The sequence below is a fragment of the Sabethes cyaneus genome, chromosome 2 (assembly GCF_943734655.1).
Source record: "Sabethes cyaneus chromosome 2, idSabCyanKW18_F2, whole genome shotgun sequence".
NCBI classification, from domain to species: Eukaryota; Metazoa; Arthropoda; class Insecta; order Diptera; family Culicidae; genus Sabethes; species Sabethes cyaneus.
In genome coordinates, this window is record NC_071354.1 from 170,746,823 (window position 1) to 170,767,781 (window position 20,959).

At 38.6% G+C, this 20,959-nt stretch overlaps 2 protein-coding genes across 2 annotated transcripts in view; both read left to right on the forward strand.

Moving 5' to 3' along the window:
- The window catches only part of LOC128738054 (neurocalcin homolog), a 299,091-nt gene extending 278,976 nt beyond the window's left edge, over positions 1 to 20,115 (forward strand). Inside the window, exons 2-5 of the mRNA XM_053832877.1 lie at positions 4,105 to 4,590; positions 5,877 to 5,995; positions 17,103 to 17,291; positions 17,349 to 20,115. Of these exons, the coding sequence (XP_053688852.1) occupies positions 4,521 to 4,590; positions 5,877 to 5,995; positions 17,103 to 17,291; positions 17,349 to 17,543 (573 nt within the window). The 5' untranslated portion in view covers positions 4,105 to 4,520 and the 3' untranslated portion in view covers positions 17,544 to 20,115. The remainder of the gene's footprint in view (positions 1 to 4,104; positions 4,591 to 5,876; positions 5,996 to 17,102; positions 17,292 to 17,348) is intronic.
- Positions 443 to 817, forward strand: LOC128736336 (uncharacterized). Its single transcript, XM_053830812.1, has one exon. It carries the CDS (start codon positions 443 to 445, stop codon positions 815 to 817), a length of 375 nt encoding a protein of 124 aa, XP_053686787.1.
- Positions 20,116 to 20,959: the final 844 nt, after the last annotated feature.

Below are 20,959 nucleotides of genomic sequence, written 5' to 3' on the forward strand. Positions count from 1 at the left end.
CTTCCTGAAAGACGTAGTCCTACGTCAAAAAATATTAACAAATCTTATGACATACGCTAGCGTGCTCAACTCGAGTTTGGAGAAATGATGTCAAGTAAACAAAGTGCCCCACGAACTAACACTAAGAATGTTTTAAAAGCTAGGTTTTCCTCATTTTCTCATCTTGTGGTTGAAGTCATATTTAATTATTAGATCTGCCGTCGTGAAATTGGGATCAGTTGTGTCGGGCTGTTTTTCAACACCATCCGGCGTGCCACAAGGTAGTCAACTCGGCCCTCTAATTTTCATCTTGTTTGTGAATGACTTGAGCCACCGAATTAACTCGCATCATCTTATGTACGCTGACGTCTTGAAGATATACCGAACCATCAGCTCTTTGGTAGATTGTGCTGTTTTACAGCAAGACATTGACATCGTAGTCAGTTGGTATGCCGTAAACAGAATGGAGACGAACGCAACGAAGTTCAAGGTAATCAGTTTTACTGAAGCACGGACGACGCTAAAATACGATTACAGAGTAAACAGTTTCAGCATGGATCGAGTAACATCGATCAAAGACTTGGGAGTGCTAATGAACTACAAACTATGTTTTAACGAGCACATAAATGCGACAACTTCTAAGGCTTTTGCCATGCTTGGATTTATTCGCCATAATGCACGGGAATTCCGAGATGTGTATGCATTGAAGACGCTACACTGCTCATTCGTACGAGCCGTTCGTGAATATGCAGTTCAAATCTGGGCACCTTACCATGCAACTCAGATTGCTCGTATTGAAAGAGTACAACGTCGTTTCATTCGTTTCGCGCTACGGTGACTGCCTTGGAGTGAGCCGCAAAGATTACCACCCTAGTAGCACACTTTAGGTCCATTTAGTTGAAGCAACCGGATTACGACTGAAATTAGTCATAATTCGGTTACCACAACAACTTTATAACAACCGTGCTAGTAGGGCATCGTACGAACAGAGAGGCCTAACTAAAACTAAATCTAATAAGATTAGAGCTTTTGCAGCAACGTCGCATATACCTCCAACGAATGTTTGGTTTTGACGTACTGAACAACCAAATTGGTGCTACATTCCATTATCGAAACTTGACCTTCTGTTTTTATACGACAGACTTTGCAGCCAGCTGTTAGAGTACAGGATTGCAGGGCCAGTTGCTACAATCCTATTGACTCTGACAGCCTCTCCAGCCGGGAATCGAAGATACGACGACTGGCTTATTATGCCAGCGTCATGTCTCGAAGCCAACTGGGAGCGTCCACAAAATTCAATATTTGACCCCTTTGCGTAAATCAGCACAAGACTCGGATTTGATTTTTAGAAAACAGACTGAATTCTATAGAAGGAATATAAAAAAATGGCGGTTACCTTCTGTTGCCAAAAAAAAGATGGCCAGCTTTTAAAATGCGAAATCTGACGTGTTTGGTATTATTTTGAGATTTGCAGTAAATATTTTTTGGACTGTACTTACTTTTAATATGCAAAATATGGTTCCAATTCATAGTCATTTTAATACCAAACATTTTCACCATGAGCCCCCAAACCGATTCGGTGAGCAGAGGAAAAATGCTACAAGAAACATTCATAAAATTAGGTATGCAATGACATTAACTGAAAAAACAACCAGTTATTTGTAGCAAGGGTCACAATTTTCAAACAATTAATTGTGGTATTTCCAAAATTTGCTAGGAAACAAACTACAAACGACACGGTTTTGTAAAGAGGAGAGATAGGGATTTTAAGACCACCAACGGAAAGCTGAGAAAAAATGCTATAAGGGACATTCGTCAAATTACTTAGGTAGTTGCATTAAATAAACGAAACAATTTATTATCTGTATCAAGGTTTATAACTCTCATATAATGGAATATCTTGCTACAGAGAATTAATTGTTTTATTTAGTTAATGCCATTGCACACCTAAATTGATTAATGTTTCTTATAGCATTTTTTTCTCAGCTTTCCAATGGTGGTCTTAAAATGAAAATTAGTTGGGGGGCTGTTGTTGAAAACGACGATTGTTTGTTAAAATTCAATATGGTGACCAAATCTAAGATGGCCGCCAAAAAAAATTTTACTCCATTCGAAAGCTCTGTTCTTCTTCTTTACAGAACCGGGCCATTTGTTAGTTGTTTCATGGCAAATTTATGAAATACCACATGATATAGATTTCAAGGTTTGCACAAAATTCAACTTTTTTTGAACCTGTTAGACCCCTTGGCGCTCGAGGGGTCCACTATTTCGAGGTATCAAAAGTGTAATTATTTTTTAACCATTTTCAACCAATTAGCGCAAAAGTTCCAATATTTGAAGACCTCGTGTCAGTAGTGGCCCCGTTTCAGCTAGAATTACTCAGTAGCCCCGGAAGCCGCCGGATATCCACCTTGACGTAAGTCTCATCTTCCACAATGAGGCAATGAGGCTTCGTCAGCAACTATGTGTACAGCTTCTGGGCCCGTGACCGTCCCACCGTACGTCACGATTTGAAGCCGTCTGCACTTTGTGCGTATGCACCCTCTCCCGGTCCTGGCTCTCTGACCGAAAGACTTGGACAGATTCAACTTTCTGGTCACATCCCTGACCGACGGGATTGGGATTCCGCTTAAACGCTTTCACGACACGCTTATGATTCTGATCACTAATAGAACATCCATTCTGACCGCATTTCTCCTTCCGTTCGATGCCCAAAGTTTCGTAGTAACGTTTAATCACACGACTCACCGTTGACTGCACGATTCCGAGTTGTTTTCCGATATCCCGATGAGAGAGTTGAGGATTTTCCAGGCGCTTACGCAAAATCAATTCGTGAGAGAGGGAAGGTGAGTGGGAGGGGTTATAGGTAGCTACGCTTAACAAGTTGTCGTTGTGACTCCTAGCTTTTGTCCAATGTTGGAAGGTGCATGGGTCGAACCAAGCTATAATCTGAGATTAAAACCGGATTCGCACCCACAACACCCACCAGGGCATGTGGCTCGCTGGTACCCGTGTACCTTTGAACCGCAGAGGCGCTGGACTTTGGTCTAAACTTCCCTAAATAACTTATTTAAAAGCTCAGTTTTACCTTCATTATACTACCGGTAGAAATGCTTATAGACTGTTGTCATGTAGAGAAAAGTGTGGTACTAAGACTGTCTTAATTCGCGTTTCCGAATCCAAATCCGAATCCGAATTTTGGCACATGGCACAAAGTCTCTGAAGTACCGCGGTGTTTGTGTATGAGTGCTTATGTATGTGTGTATATCATTAATAGTATGTGCGCATGTAGCGGGTGGAAAAAGTACGTAAAAAATGGAGCGTAACTAAAAACTTAAAAGTCGGTATGAAGTTTATCAATACTTTTATGAGTCTCTAACCTACCTTAAAAGTCTAAGGCAATTAAAATCTTTTCTTCATTTTATAATTTTATCCTACAGTTCGTGACCAGGTGTATTTTACTCCCAGAGCAAATCCGATATTTCTTGGGGACATTTTTATTAGATAATTTTGACAGTCTTTTGAAGTATGTTTATGCCTTGATAATAAAGTTTACTGTACAACTTAAAAATACAATTTTTAGAGCAAAGCAAAACCTTGTTATTATATTTCTCTTTATATCTAGACGTTCTACTTTAGCTAAACTCGTAAAAATATAGTCCATAATTGCTGCAACTGTGGGGCGCCATTATGAATAGTGATCGACACTTTGATTGTTCTCGATTCAGGTTATCTTACGCCCATCTTCTCTACTTTGTTTTCTTCGGCTGAGTCTAGCTAATATTTTCTTATTTTAAACAACAGAAAAGAAAACAATTTAAGGTAGCGTGGAGAAATTTAATCTATTTTCTTCCAATTACACGTAAACTTGCTGGAACAATGAAGAAAAGTCTCGTCGTTCTCCCTCTCGCTCTGACACGTCATTTTCAACGGAAACATAACGCACATTTCTTGACCGGCCGGCGTGGTAGCCTCTCCTGAATGAAGCCAACCTTCCAGCGAGTACTGCGGTGCATTTCCGCGACCCCGGTCCGTTCCGCACGTGGACGGAAATTTGATTAAATCAGTGCATCTAATATTGAAATAGAACCAATTAACGGTGGCTCTGCTTTCTTTTCCCACTAGATCACCAGCGTCTTCCTGTGCAGCCGGCAACCGGACAGACGGAAAGTGTGGCGAAGATAGCTGTTAAACGCAACCTGCACTGGAAGCTGATTGATCGGCCGGTCGGTGGAAGGGGTGAATGGGGATCTGCACACTTTAATTAAGATATTCTAAAGGCAGACGGTTCCCGGGTGGAAACCGCAAACAAGTGACGTGGATCACCGTCAGTATCCTTCGCTTACAGTCCGAGTGCTCTGTTCAGAGCTAATTCTTCTCCAGTGCTAGAACTATCATTACGAGTGGCAGAAAAAGGATACATACACACGTTCTCGAGGAACGTACCTAGATTAAGTCATCCTCTCTAGCGTGTAGTTTCTGTGAGGTAGTCAAAAGTTTTAGTGCAACCATAAAATACAGAGCAATCCTTGTCTATCACAATGGGAAAGCAAAACAGCAAACTAAAGCCAGAGGTGTTGGAAGACCTGAAGCAGAACACAGAATTTTCAGGTGAGTAAACACGGAAGAATGAAACTTCTGAAGAGTCTATCGTTTTGATTGTTTCTGTTGAGATGGGTTAGGGAGAATAGCACGTGTCTGTATGTGTTGATTGAATGATTTCAATTTAATTCGCTGGAATTCATCTTCACTGCCCTACTTTTATTTCGAATAACACCTTTACCATTGCCTTCCCCATTCAGGAAAGGAATCGTTTTCCTAGCATTTTTCTATGCACAGGTTTTGAGATTAGATTTAAGACTTCTAAACCTGTCGAGTAAAATTCTGATATGTCGAATCAGTACAGTGAAACTGTTAAGTGCAGTTTAAATATCCAGTGTAGAACAAATCAACAACAGCTACCGAAAAAAGAATAGTATAAACTGTTATACATATCAATATCTTCTCACATACTTTCTGTCTGCACTCGAAAAAGGCGAGTTTTACGCTTCAATTTCAGCAGTTCAAACACTCTTTAGCTAAAATGAAATCGAGGATTCACATCCGTTCTGCTGGTCACTAGAGACAGGAAGAGCACTCCAAAATGGACGTTCTCACAGGATAATGTTCATTCTAAAAGTTGACGATTTGATTTCCGAATTTAGTTTTATTTTTTTAAGTAGTTTTCTCTTCATTCGGCCAGGAATGAGCTTTCCGGCAATAAAAAGCCACATAGTTTTTGAACTACCTTTTCGGTGCTGCGCTGGTGAGCAGTAGAAAAGAAACAATTGACGGCATTTTCTACCGGTGTAGATCATCCGTTTCGGCCCAGGTGGGCGGCTAAAATGCTGTTGAATTCTCTGTCGGTACATGAACAGCAAGCAGTTGAATGCGAAATCAGACTGCTTCACATTTCTTTTTTTTTATTTCAGACACGTACCCGTACATTCTATCCAGGTGGTATTCCACCGTAGGGAAGAATCTGTGCTCCACGTCGATGGTGTCATCGTTAGCTCTTGTATTGTCATTTGCAATCCAGATTTCCCATGCAGCAGTAGTGTTCAAGCTGTAGCTTTAACTAATTTGAAATTTTGTTTAAAATCAATCGTGCAAAAATGTATATGCTGGATGCCTTGTCTCCGCGACAGATTATGTCAGAAGCCAGAATTTTTTCTAACCGTCATTTTGCTGCATACCTATAATGCGCAAAGAAAGTTTATGTACGCTGTTAGGTCCCTGCAGCACGTCGACCATGTTCGTCGGAATATCTTCCATAAATTAAATTTATTTGATGTTTCATCCGCTTCAATACATTGTTTCGTTTTTTTCTTTTCATCTTCAATTTTCACCCCATTTAGACGCAGAGATACAAGAATGGTACAAAGGTTTCCTGAAAGACTGCCCCAGTGGCCACTTATCGGTGGAGGAATTCAAGAAGATTTACGGCAACTTTTTCCCCTACGGAGACGCAAGTAAGGTAAGCATTGCGGGACATAGTTTCGGGTAGGGTTTCAAGTCAAGAGTACGTGCACATCCAGCCTTCGACCTACCGCACCGAAAAAGGATGGTTGACGTAGTTTCGTTTTGTGATGGAATTTTGACGCTAGCTTGGAATGTTAAGTCCGGATCTACCGTGGTAATTGATTCCACCCTGCAGTCCATAATTGTTAGAAACCATTTTCACATTCTATTATCGTTCTGCATAGATGAGATTAAATCCACTGTAAGACTCTAACGGGACTCGTCAGTGCTGTAATATTGATTAGAATTCAAGCTTGATAAGCCAACCCAAATGCTTTTATTCATATGCTTGACCAACCCGCCATTTTCATGCCGTAAAATGGAAGCTTCTTCCACTTTTGGTGCAATTTTGCTAAAGCGGATTTTATTTCGGTATACCGATGAATATTTTAGATCCTTATCCTTCCACAAGTGCTTTCTACTCTAGTTTCAAATAGGTTGCGCTGAATATATGGTTTGGAGTTTAAATTCTTCGTTTCCGGGAAAATTGAAATCATCTTCTTTTTTTTTGTTTCTCGACGCAGGAAAGATGGGAATGTTGAGTTGCGATACGAAAGTGAAGTGCTTTCTCGCTCTCTGTCACTTAGTGGTTTTATGGAAAGAATAAAACTGATGAAACATGATAAGCGTAATCCAGGTAGCTGGACCGACGAAGTCAAGGATTAAATTTTTCTCCTATTATGGGATTTGTTCGGATAAAAGCTAGCCAGTGATGTGCTTTGATTGTGAAGATACAGAGGTGTTTCTCCTTTACTACGGTCGGAAAAATTTTCGCAAGGTGGTAATGGAAATTTGAAAAAAATGTTTAAAATAAAATGTCTTGTAAACAGGACCCTTATCTATACCTATAAAAAAGGATTTCTGTCTGTCTGTCTGCCTGTCTGTCTGTCTGTCTGTCTGTCCGTATGTTCCTTATAGAATCGAAAACTACTGAACCGATCGGAGTGAAAATTTGCATGTAGGGGTTTGTGGTGCCAGGAAGGTTCTTATGATGGTTAGAGATCCCTCCTCCCAGTAAGAGGAGGGGCTCCCATACAAGTCTATTCCCATTAAAAAGTGTTAAAAAAGTTATAGAATCGAAAACTACTGAACCGATCGGCGTGAAAATTTGCATATAGGGGTTTTTGGGGCCAGGGAAGGTTCTTATGATGGTTATAGACCCCTCCCCCCACTAAGAGGGGGGGGGGGGCTCCCATACAAATAAAACACAAATTTCTGCATAACTCGAGAACTAATCAAGCAAATGGAACAAAATTTTACATGTGGATGTTTTTGGAGACAAGAATTTTTTCTATGGTGAATTGAAACCTCTCCCTGCTTTCATAGTGCCTGTAGTTCAAATTTTGACAAAATAAATAATAATAAAAACACAATTTTTTGCAGATATTTTCATAAAAAGTTATCTTACTTTTTGATACAGGAGCGAGTCTTATTTTCATTGTTGAAGACATCATTTAAACCTGTTATAACGTTTTCTAGATCGATTTTTTTCTAATTCTTCATAATCATATATATAATTTTAATTTTTATAAAAATAATTAGAATAATTGAAGTGCACATTGTTTTGATAAAGGTTCGACGTCAATTTACAACTTTGTCGAAGACGTCATTTTGATGAACGGATCAAACGAATAAAGCTTGAAACATCTTTGTACAACATAATCGTATAAATTTTTACTAAGATCTTATAACGAATGACTTCATACTCTTCCGTTCTGAAATGAATCTAGGGTAAAGAACTAGTTTTAAGCAGTCTAAGCGGGTCACTGATTGTTTTACCTTATTACAAGCGATGGGTTGACTAAGTGGGGAATATCAGCATACCAATCTTCTTGCTATCTTTAGTGCTTCAAGCTGTTACCATTGGAAGACACTATTGTTGAGCTAAACTTTTGATTTTTCGCTTTAAAAGTCGGAGCGGTGGAACTAATTTTGAACACACCGAACCCATTTTCACCCGCAGGGTGCTGTTTTCAGCAATCCTGAAATCTGAATTTTTTTACGTCCCGTTAAAAAATCCCTCGAACTTTTCCCCCTATTCAGTAAGTTCGCGTTCCTATCCGCGACCTACTAATCGGCATCTGATGCGTAATCGGCATATGCGTAAAATGCCATCTGTCTAAATTGTTTATCGGGGCATACACTCACCGCACCGTTCGGCAAACGGTATTCGTCGTCTCTTTTATTCTCTGGTGTTCTTATGGGAAACTGCGAGTTTGACGTTTCACTCGCTGTTCATAAGGATGGTGGCAGAACAAAAGAGGCAAACATAGAAGTGCACACGATTTAACTTTAAAACAGTGTTGTCAAAGCAAATAACATTGAAACACATCGTTGCTTCATTAAATCACTGAGAAAATCTTCGAAAATTATTGAAAAAGCTGTCTTTTGTGTTGTTTTTAATAAAGAAAAATTAATTATGAACATACATTTCTCTTAAAAGTATTGAACCACGTTTTCACCATAGGAGGTTTCAGTTAATTTCAAACTTAAAATTCTTATTTCCAGAACCGAAACAGTATCTTGGCAACACGATAGTTCATCAGTTGTGCTGCAGCTGCTGCTACTGGTGAACAGGTTCCATCAATTCAGAATTTGTTTTCAGTTTTGCTAGAAAATAATAAAACTTTTGGCTAGTGACAAAGCCTTAGATAATAGAAAAAAAGATAGTGAATAATATGATATGTGACAATTGAGTGCTTGACTTTCAGAGTGGTTGTAATCAGTGCTGAAAATTTGATGAATTCGTCAGTAGCAAGGTGGCGATTGCTGAAGAGCAGCTGAAAAATGTACGTTTTTGGACAACAATTTTTAATTCATCATATTTCTTGTCGGAAACCCAATAAATTGTGTTTGTGTGAACCAAATGTATGGTTAAGTGATTTGTGAAGATGATCCTATCAAAAGATTTTGAAAATATGAATAAAAAAGTGCATTTTCGGATCATTTATGTTCAACTGATTAAAATAGGTAACACTGCTTAACTCGTTCCTTACCCTACAATTATAAATTAAATTATTGATAAAAGACCTTTCATACGCATGGCTTTTGAGCCAGGCCATCTCCACGATTCCAAAACTTGATGCATTTTGCAATAATTTAGGCCTAGACATAGTTTCGTTTCACTAGTACTCGAATCATTTAGTGCTGATTCACAAGAATAACACTATTATTTTAACTGGCCTTCAATAAATTTTCTTCTTCTGCACATACTGCACATGCAAATGGAACGGAACTCGTCAGTGTGGCAGTGGCACCCCCTATAAACTTTGAACATAGGAATAACAAGTGAATTTTTCCATACTTCAGTCACGTACCGTGCTTGCGATGATTTATGCATTTACAAGCGTCGACAATCCGTGTCCAATAACATGGAAGTAATCTGGCATTACTTCCGCGTTAATGCTGCCGGTGTCATCCAGTGTTTGCTCTTCAACACTGCAACGACAATCGATAGCAGTTCATTAAATGTATCAGTGATTGGATATTACCCAGGTCACTTGTTCTTCTGTTTCATTTGAAGTTATGGGCCGGAAAAACAATCGAACTATAAAATTATGTAGATTGTAAATCTAAATGTTAGTTTTACATCTGTATCACGAAGAAATATATATACGAATTGCAGATTAATCCATGCTGATTGAATTTTGATATTCACAATTTCAACAAATAAACTTGAATAAACACTTTTAAACTTCAACTCGGTAAAACTTTCGGAGTGTAAGTTGAAGTGCAAGTGTATAGTGGTTAGTGCTTTTAAAGATTAAACTTAAGAAATGTAGCGAATGAAAAGACTCACGGCGCCATACAATTACTACTTAGTGATCTTACCTTTTAAGCTACCGAACCCCTGCTTTCTCAAGTTGTCTGCTTTAACCCTAGATTGACTGACCGAAAGTCTGACAAAATTCGAGCAGTCGGAGCAGCCGGTTATGAATATAAAAGTTATTATTAAAATGTTTCTATTTACGTAAAATTATGTAAATAACATACTTGAGCTTTCTGACGATATTTTAAAAGGAACAGTCCGAAACTGGAGCTCGAAAATCTCGACAGGGGTACAGGTGTAGCCGGTTGATCAATTGAGGGTTAAGGCTGTGTGAGATTTCGCGAAATTGCGTCTTTACCGAAACCGAACGAAACTAGACGAAATTTACCATACCGTTAACTGTAGTTTAATGGTGATCTAACATACAATCTAAGGTAAATGTTTACTACAAAAGATCAAATTAATGGACAAAGTAGTCAAATCCCCCAACAAAAAAAAAGGTAAATGTCGTACAATTTCGTTAAATTTCGACAAACACGAAATCTCGCACAGCCTTAGTCTGCTTAACAAAGCGAGACTGCAAGTTGCATGCTCAGAAGGGAGTACAGAATAAAATTGTTGGTCTCTGCCCGAGTCCTAATAGTGTTTAGTACTTAAAACAGCACTGCTATATTGGCTGTGCGAGTCAGTAAAGTTGTTTGCTGGCTATGCACCATTAAAACCTTCAGCAAATTTTTTTCGTGTGTGTGAACATTATCACTGCGACCACACTTATCACACTAAGATATTTTTATATGTTTTGTTTGATTACTCAAGACTCAAGTTGTGCAACTTAGAAAACAGACACTGAAGAAGCCTGCAAGGCGTAGGCGAAATTCGTATCTGTCGTGAATAAAATATACATAGTAGAATTAAATTGGATAAGTTTTATTCTTTTTACCTTTGTTATACTATATAACAAAGGTTTAGAAATTGGTCGAAAAACATGAAATTGATCCAAGGCCTGGCGGGCCGAGTCACATGTACCAATCGATAGGGTTCGACGAACTGAGCAATGTCTGTGTGTGTGTGTGTATGTATGTGTGTATGTGTGTTCGCTCCGAATTTTCTATCGCCTGTTACTCGGAGATGGCTAAACCGATTCGACCGCTATTACTTTTGTTTGAAAGGTATTATTGCCTAATATATCACTATTAAATGGTTTCGTGGTCTGACTTTTCGTTTGAAAGTTATAAGCAAAAATGTGAAAACTACGAGACACGGTTTTCTCTGGAACCACGCAACTAATTTTAACGATATTAGTACCAAACGAAAGCTCTTACTATTACTAAACATTTTACTAAGTTTTATTGAAAACGGACAAGCAGTTTAAAAGTTAGCCTTGAAAAACCTGTTTTGACTAGGTACAAATGAACGCCTGTTTCTCAGAGATGGCCAAACCGATTTACGCGCTGTTAGTTTCATTTGGCAGGTAATATAACCGGATAGATCACTATTGAATGGTTTCCTGATTGGACGTTTAATTTGAAAGTTATGAGCATTCGAATACACCATACCAAAATTAACAATAATTTATAATGATTTTAACCAAGATAATTTACTTAATTTCAATTATTTTAATATCAAACGAGAGGTTTTCACACTACGAATATATATGCAAAATTACATAAGAATTGGTTTTACCGGTCAAAAGATATTAACCCTCGAACACTCGCGCCAACTTTTATAACACGGTTACTTGCGCGCACAATAGCCCAAAACCAAAGAAAACGTGCGCACTAGAGTTTTGACTAGGAAAACTTGGTTTTAAGTTTATCAAACCTTTGGAAGAGTTTCTTAAAATTGAAAGCTTTATCGTCTGGTAGAATTTGAATTTTAATTAATCCCCCTAAAAGTGAAATAAAAAAATTATTTTCCTTCAGTTTCAATACAACACATTGATGTGTTCTGCAAACTTTTAAAGCATATTATTACAAGAAATTTTACTTAAAACAGTAACCTTCTATCTCTTCAGTGAAGGTAGAAAAATCTTATTTATTGTATATGAATTTGTAAAATCAGTTTTTCTCCTCTAACTCTTCTTGTAATTTTTGTATGTCTTTTTCATGTATTACAAAGTTGTACAAATAATAAAAATACACAACTTAGCGGAATTTAGTATACCTCTATGTTTGCTTGTTTAGGAACTGTAGAACTTTAATTGTAAAAAATAACCTGATACTGACCCCGAATTACTCGATTACCAACATCTTAACGGATACATCTTAAACATTTTACATTTGCTGGTAGTTTTGCTGCATACAGTCACCATTTTTCCATATGAAGAAACGAGAGAAAATTCCAGTTGGGATCAAATGCGGTACACCTCACATGCTACTTGCTTCGTTTCTGTGATGTCGGTTTATGCTAATCTTGTTTCCCAACAATTTAAAGTATTAATGCATTGAATAATTCTGACCATTTTCTCATAACAAGTTTACTGAAGAATATACGTTAGTATATACGTAATATACGATTTGTAACTTTATAACAATATGACATTCAAAAACCTACACATGTTGTACAAAATACAACAGCGCGTGTAACCGAAGGTTAATAAAAATTGATGAAATTTATTCAAGAAAACTTTATTGTTGTGAATCAAATAGAATGGTATTACAAGAAATTATGCATAGTTTAAAAACTTATAAACTAGACCTTTACTACGCAATGTATATGTTAAAGAATAATATTTCATCTTACAACTTACTTTTACTTGCACTTACCCTCATTAGTAACAACTTACTCAGCAATTTCATGAGAAAAGGAACTATCAAAATTTATAAATGTTTCTATTTGGTTCAAATTTTGTAAACTTATTCAATTTCCAAAAATTTCATGTAAACCAAACGTGTCGATTTCTATCTCAAATAGCAAGTAAGACCGTATAACAAAGGTTCCTTTCACCACTAGGTGGATTAAATCAGGTTTTTAATTTTAGGTTTCGTATTCTACTAAGACACTCCAAAAACTTCAGTCAACTTGGAGGCCACTTACGTAACACACCCGGAGCCTCTTTCAAATGTATTGCCTAATTTGTGAATGGTCCCTAAGTTGCACCGTTCTAGATGATCAAAAAAACATACCGTGTAAAAAAGGAGTTGAGCACAATGTGATAGTCGTTCAGGTGTTTGTTTCTATATTTCGAATTTCGTTCTTCTTGATTTGTCGCTATAAAATGAGCAAACTGCTTGTACGATAGCTAAGCGGAGGTCAATTGTGGACCGTATGATGACCAAAGCGGATTATCCTACCATCTTGATCGAGAGGATCGTTTGATGATGGTTGGAAGGCTGGGTTGGGTAACTGCAGGCAATTAAGGCCTGCGTAGTATTCCTGTCACACTCGAATATTCTGTGCACTGTGCATCTTGGTTTCCGACCGCGGGATTATCCAAAGCAGTTGGATGGCCTCATATGCCTCGAATCCAGCAATTATCGAGGCATTACTCTCTCCAATTCTGCATATAAATCTCTCCCGCATCCTGTTGCATACAAAATATCAGTGCGGTTTTCAAGAGGGACACTCCACGACGAACCAAATGTTCACCTTGCGACAAATCCTCGAACAATTCCGGCAATTCAACTAGCAGACTCATCATTTGTTTATAGGTTTCAGGGCGGCGCATGATTCAGTTAAACGAAAAGAGCTTTGATGGACTAAACTTGGACATGATTTTCCGACTAAACTTATTAGGGTGATACGTGCTAACCTTGATGGTTGAAAATCAAGCGTCAGGATAGCGCGTGAGACATCGGATTCGTTTGTGACATTAGATGGTTTCAAGCAAGATGCCGGGCTATCGAATTTGTTGTTCAACATAGCATTGGAAAGTGCTAGTCGAAGGGCAGGAGTGCCGAGAAGTGATATTATCATCACGAAATCTCACATGCTCCTAGGGTTTGCGAACGATATCGATATCATCTGTGAGATGTGAAGGATGCGTATCAGTATTTCAAGAAGGAAGTTGCGAGGACAGGACCAAAACAAAGTATATGGTGGCTGATAGAGAGCGTGGTAGCGCTTCGGGTGTTGGAACTGCTGTGGTGATAGATCGATCGATGAATTTGAGCGTAAGGTCCTATTATCAATTCTTGGCGACATATTAGAAGAAAGAAAATGGTGCAGGCGCATGAATCACGAAGATACGTATACAAAGTAGACAAAGATGCGAATTGTGAGGCGACTAAAACATGGCAGGCTGCAGTGGGCTGGCCATGTAGCAAGGATGCTGGATGAAAGATCAGTAAAACAATATTCAGCAGACAGCCCGATAGAGGCCGACGACTTCGAGGCAGACCACGTACCCGTTGGATGAACGCTGTTGACGAGGATGCAACGTTTGTTAGGGCCAATTGTAGAGTGGCAGCCTAGCACCGACAAACGTGGAAATGGCTTCGAAATTCGGCACTGATTCGATAAGTGGATTGTCGCCGAAAATGTATAGTAAAAGTAAAAACTTTTACAGCTTTTCAACCAATCTCGGCCTCATCCAGGAAATGCGGAAACTAGTTATAATTTGCCCTTGGACAAGCAATCCATTTCATTGCGCACCTCGAGCTACTACCACTGTTATTTAATTTTCCTGACAAGAGACTTAATTAATAGTAAATCCAGAATACAGTATGAAGGAAGAATGTAAAGAGATTATAGAATGACGTCAAGCTAAAGTCACTTAACATCGAACGGCCAGATTCCAACCCACGACCACTCGCTTGTCAAAGCAAAGTAACCTTGCGGCCATCGACAATGAACGATAGGGTTTATTTCTAATTCCCGTCGTAGTAAGTAAAGTCACTCTAATTTTCACCATTTCTTGGATGAATTTAATGAATACTCCAAAAGTTCTTGTGCTGATTTGACTCAAACAGACTTATTCTCCGATCAGTGCACTTTGAAATCACTAAAAAGCGATTATTAAAGTATTTTATTGAAATTACGCAACTGACTTTATTTCTTAAATTCGTCGTACCGTTTTAAAATCCGCCCATCAAAATTTTTCATCGTCCGATATAAAAATCCCTACAATGTTTACAAAATAAGCACGCATGTATTTGTGTAGGACGGCATGACAAATGTTATTCTGTAAAAATTTCTGCTAGTCTTGTAAGTTTTCCCGGCTGCAGACCAACGACAATGCGTTGCGGGAGTCATTTTCATTTATGAATGACGGAAATTGAAACGATTAGTCGACATTTTCTTCTTCGTCGCACGAAAAAACGTAGAGCTGGCAGGAATTCTTTAATGAAAAAAAGCATTTAAATAGATTTCAGCTCACTTTGATTGAGCGCGTATGATAGTCAACAAACTAAAATATTAGGGAATAACTAGTTTTGCATTGTGTGTCATAAAACGCTGATATTTTTTATAATTTGTGCTGGATAGGACGGGAATAGGCAATTACGATGAAGCAGCAACATACCCTATTTGAAGTAATTCAGTTTGAAACATTGTGCAAATAACGGCGAAAACGGAATTTGGTGATTCCTGAATTCCCTAGGAAGTACCTATTTGCTTTTTCGCTACGCGTTATTCCTCGTAGCCACGCTGCCGCAAGAGGTTGAATTGGATGGAGCTCTTTTGGAGCTTGTTGGAGCACTGGTAAAACAACCAGTGACATGTATTTAAAAAATGGACTAATTTTAGCGATTTGCCACGCGATTTCCCTGCCACCTGGTGGTCAATCCATTTTTACATCGACAATTGTAGTAACCCTGTTGTGTACAGAAAAATGTTGACAGCATTATCAGTTGATTTGCAGCATCCATGGCAAAAACCGACAAGCAACTGCGCTTGATGTTTTGTTCGTAACTACCACCTGCTTCACGCTAGAGCGATAATGTTGGCCGTGCTCATCGGACAAAACCGATGTGGCATTTACTACATCCTCTTTCGTTTGGAGAAAGGTGAGGGTGTAGAACGGACGCCTGGTTTCGGTCGCTCGACGGTGCAGTTGAAGCGAAAGACCGAGAGCAAGGCGGTCTTGTCGTTTCGCTCCCTAGGCCGGGAGGTCGGAACAACCGGCTCAACAGCGAAGAAGTGCCTGGCCAAAATGTACATTTTTATGTGGAAGAATCAATCGAGGCCGGATGTATCTGAGCAGCCGGTAATCACTCAGTAGGGGTGGCGGAAGGTTCTAATAATGAACATCTTTTTGCTGAAGGGCTATGTCGTAGTCATATTAAATAACGAGACCTACTTGACGCTGGACGACAACGACTGGCAGAGGACCGGGTACTTTACGCCCCCACCATCAAGGAGGTAGACGATGACGTCAAATATATCTCCTCACTAAGTTCCCGAAGAAAGTCCCTCTGTACTGACGATCAGCGAATGAACAGGTACGAAGTGCATATCGGAAGTTACCGCATTCATCAAGGAGTATCACGCGGCCCTGACCTGACCTGACTTCTGCCAATTGTGCCAAGAAATCGCTGAAGGAGACGGACCGGCTGAGGATAAACCTTGTACCGAAGACCTCCAACCTTCCCAAAGTCCCTCTGCTGCGCGCGATAGAAAATTACTTCAATCATTTAATGACCAAAACGGAGAATCAGTCTATCACCAAGGCAACGCCATATTACATTGTCAAAATTTGAGGTTCAGAACGACTACTGAACGAGAACAATTAGGAGTGGAAGTATGCGATTATCTGCCTTATCTGCAAGAAAGGTGACAAGCTTAATGGTGAGAACTACCATGCCATTACTATCCTAAATGCTAAAATTTCTCGAATAATCTTCCATGAAATGTTGTTAGACAGGCTACATGGAAGTTTGATCTACAACGGACCTAGTCTTTAACTTAAGGCAAATTTCCTCTAAGGCAAAATGTCGCGAATTCCGAGTCCCCCCGCATTAGCTACTTCAATCGATAGAACCATGGTAAGGCAAAGTAAGCGTTTTTCTTTGCTGCCTTTGCCTTGCTGCCAGCAGTTAGAGTACAGGACAATTGCGTGGCTAGTGCTACGAACCTCGTGACTCTTACATCCATACACCTACTGGCTTGTTAAAACAGTTTCGTAATCATAGTCTCGTGGATTTCAGGGCAGCATGCGGTGCAGTCGAACGCGAACAGTTACAAAGTATAATGTTTTACGTGGCCTTTCTTTTTTAATAAAAACCCCTTCTAACAAGTCTAAATTATTAAATAGAAATTGTAAAATATTTTACAGGTAGCCCACTGTTATTTCGCACGAATGCTTTCTATTCAATATTTATATGCATCTTACAGTAATTTTTCCATTCTTCTGTAGTTCGCAGAGCACGTATTCAGGACCTTCGACGCTAACGGTGACGGTACAATTGATTTTCGGGAATTCCTTTGTGCTCTGAGTGTCACATCCCGGGGAAAACTGGAACAGAAGTTAAAATGGGCCTTCTCGATGTATGATCTAGACGGAAACGGTTACATTTCTCGGCAAGAAATGCTTGAAATTGTTACTGTAAGTCTTTTACCTTCGTTTCGGATGATGATTTCCGCTTACGTTTCGAACTTCCAGGCAATCTACAAAATGGTTGGATCGGTAATGAAAATGCCGGAAGACGAAAGCACACCTGAGAAGCGGACGGACAAAATCTTCCGTCAGATGGATCGCAACAAAGACGGTAAATTGAGCCTAGAAGAGTTCATTGAAGGCGCGAAAAGTGATCCCTCGATCGTACGGCTGTTGCAATGTGATCCGCAGGCGCAGTGAGCAATTCCATACACACACCTTCTCCATCTTTGTAGTAATCGACGGCGGCGCTGGGCGCACCAGCACTGGCGCCGGCGTCGATTATCTACCACTGCTACTGCTAATACTACTTCTACTTTAACTACTATTAAAATTGATGAGGATGAAAATTGGCTAGCAATCACAGCTGCTGAAGATGCGAGTTCAAACAGCGAAAAATGCCACCGCGTATGCAAAAAACAACAACAAAAACAAACTCTGCAACACGCTAATAGTAACTCCGATAACATTAAATCTAATAATTATAAAATTTTACTATTATATAACAATATTTATTACAAATCACAGTTTATAATTTACAAATTGAGAAAAAGATTAAAAATATTAAAACACTTACAATTAAGTCTCACAAAAGTTTAAACACAAAACAAGTAAATAAACTTAACTTAAGAAATCGTTGAATCAGCTGCAGATTTTTTTAGATACATATATAAATAGTTGAGCGAGTTTAAATGTAAATATATTTTAAATTGATATTTCTTTTCATCGCTTTTTTGTGGACGATTTACCCCGTTCCACAGTCATCTGTATCATCGATGAAGGGCCACCATGCGCAAATCGACTAGCTCTAGATTGCATCATATCGAATACCGAATCGCCCTCTCTTTCAGTGATTCACCAGCTGTCTTCGAGCAAAACAAACTAAATGTACCGATCGCGCGGCTTTGTCCCTTGGTCCTCTAACTCTCTCCATCCTGCTGCTGTTCGTCCTCGTTTCATCATTAGTAAAATTCAAAAACGTTTAGGCTCATCCTTGGGGTCTTTATTTATGCATAGAGTTAAATCACGTTTAAGATCTAGCTGCTGTTGACCTCCTGTAAACCTCCCTTATATATAAAAGTAATTAAAAGAAAACTACGTCTTTTCCCCTGTATTGGATTTTTAGGATTGTTGAAAATAGTGTGATACTACCCTCTAGCTATACTAAACCTTTGTATTCAGTCGAAAGGAATATCAATGCAAAATATTGAATGAAAAGCCTTCCGGCAACATGCGCTTGAAAAATATCAATGAAGAAGAATATTCTTAGCGCCGGAATACTCTGGAGCCTTGTTTAAGTAGGAAAAGGAGTATTTTTCAATCGTTTCAACTTCGATTCGAAAATACTGCCCTATCCGTTGTGCCATTTTACCAAATAAGGCTATAGAGGCATGTTTCACGAACACATCTCACATCTGAATGGCTGTCGAACTGCCAAAAGTTGTTAAAAGCAAGAAGGTAGCGTTTGTGGAACATGAAACCCCCTCGTGCGCTAGAATGTTGCCGGAGAAGCTCTTGTCCGCCCATAATCGCTTGCTGGTGACCACCATCATCATCACCGCCACCACCACAACAACAACACTTGCAACCATAAAACAAGAGAACGGAATTTTAAAAAAAGATTAATTCGGGGCCTAATCAATTGTGAATACGAATACAGCATACAAGACAAAACACACAAACGAACAAACAAAAAGTAGAATTTTTCGCTGCCTCCGCGAATTCACATTAGCACATCTGCCTAATCGATTGCAACTGCAAGTTTAAAACTAAAACCAATCCAATAGTTATACATAATGTGAAAAACTTGCTCGCTTACAAACCTGCGAGCAAAGGACGGAATTGAGAGACAAACAAATCAAGTAGAAACAAACTTCCTGTTATCGATCGAAACATGTGTCGTTGAGGGAAACAGTGAAATATAATGGAGAAGACAAAAAAAGATCTACAAAACCAAACATACATAGCATTATGGTTGTCCAAGCAGGGAAGGTTGAAATTGTTAACTTGACATTTAGTGAGTGTACTAAAACGGATTAATTGAATTAAACAAATCGGAAGAAATTGTAAACCGAAAACTACGGTAGAATTAAAATTCCCTCAAAGTATTGATCCCATTTTATATGTGTAATACGGTTCTTAAGTGTTTTGACTCCACTCCCAGTTATTTATTATATTAGATATTATTTTAGTCGTCTTTCGAAGCCTTAGCTCCGGCTACTATTCTTCAGAGTCAAGTTATGTATAAACTGACCACCGCTAACCGCTAAGTTGTGACACGATTTTTCACCCACTAACTTTTATCGTATCTATTTTTCTAACGTAATTACTCTAGCTGACTCAACTTCCTTTCTGTTTGATAAACTAGGTTATGTTAAAGACATGTGTGAAGTTTTCCTTCGTACACAGGTCTGACACTGTTGACTTGCTAGTCTGACGTGACATTTCGTACGTATAACTCGCACTTGGAATGATTAAACCAGCAAATCTCAACCAGTGTCAGACCGAATATGCTAATTGAAGTTTTGTACAGTTTTTTGAATAAAATTTTTGTTCCCCACATTTTTTTACTCTACGTTAGGTTGTGTTTTAATTTTGTTTCAAAATTTGAAAGAAAATTCAAAGTGCTTTCCTCGTTCCTCCATTGGAACTAGCGTGCTAAAACACAAATGTAACACTCTATCTGAATTCCGTTGTTTTTTTCTAAACTTGTTCTTGCTTCAAGTGAAGTCAATCAGGACGCGTCATTCAACTTGTTAAATAAACTATTTTTCTGCTGTCACTCTTAACCAAAACAAAATAAAAAAAAGTTTCTGCATGCAAATTTTAATGTAAAATGGGAGTATTTTTCCAGTTTAAAAACGGATAGTTTCAACTAACTTTACGAAAAATCCATGCTAAAATTCTAGATAACTACTCTTTCTATACACTTTAATCCTATAAGAGCTAGGAATCTTTGAAAAGTTTTCCATTTTTCAATAAATATAAAAAAATATAGCAAAAATAGTTGGTGTTGCTAGAATACTACTTACATTTAGAAGGTAACCCGAAAAGATGGAACAAAGGCGCGAGATCATCTAGGGCAATAATGGAAATAAAACCGAGAAAGTGTTGGCACATTGCCGGGCACACGCACATTTGCGAAAATGCAAACAATGTCAAAACGCACCCATGTCAATAAGAGGTAAACTGTGGCGCCGCTGAAAAGCGCTGCAAGTGCTTAAAGCAAGAGGCAAAACTCAAAGATTGAATTGAATGTACCTCCAACTCAAAACAAAAACTGCAAAATCGCTCATAAATACATTCTACGTCAGATGCATCACATAAAATTTGAGAGATAGACATGGAGTAGAAGAGTGCGAAACAGATTAAAAATAGGAAAACCAGAAACAACAGCTGAAGTCATTACTTAGATAGTATTCTTTATTTTGATGAATTCAAAAACAATACCAAACCTAGTACATACGACACACAATAAATGTGAAATTACCGAGAAAGTGTTTCGATTAGTGAACAGACCGATTTTGATGGCACGTGTAACTAGTTTACTGTTTTTGAAGATATGATGAATGTAAAAGGAAGCATTTGGCTGAAGGCTAGAGCCACTTTCGATTGTT

Excerpts from the sequence above, each read along its gene's own strand:
- LOC128736336 (XM_053830812.1), top strand. The coding sequence starts at position 443 with ATGGAGACGAACGCAACGAAGTTCAAGGTAATCAGTTTTACTGAAGCA.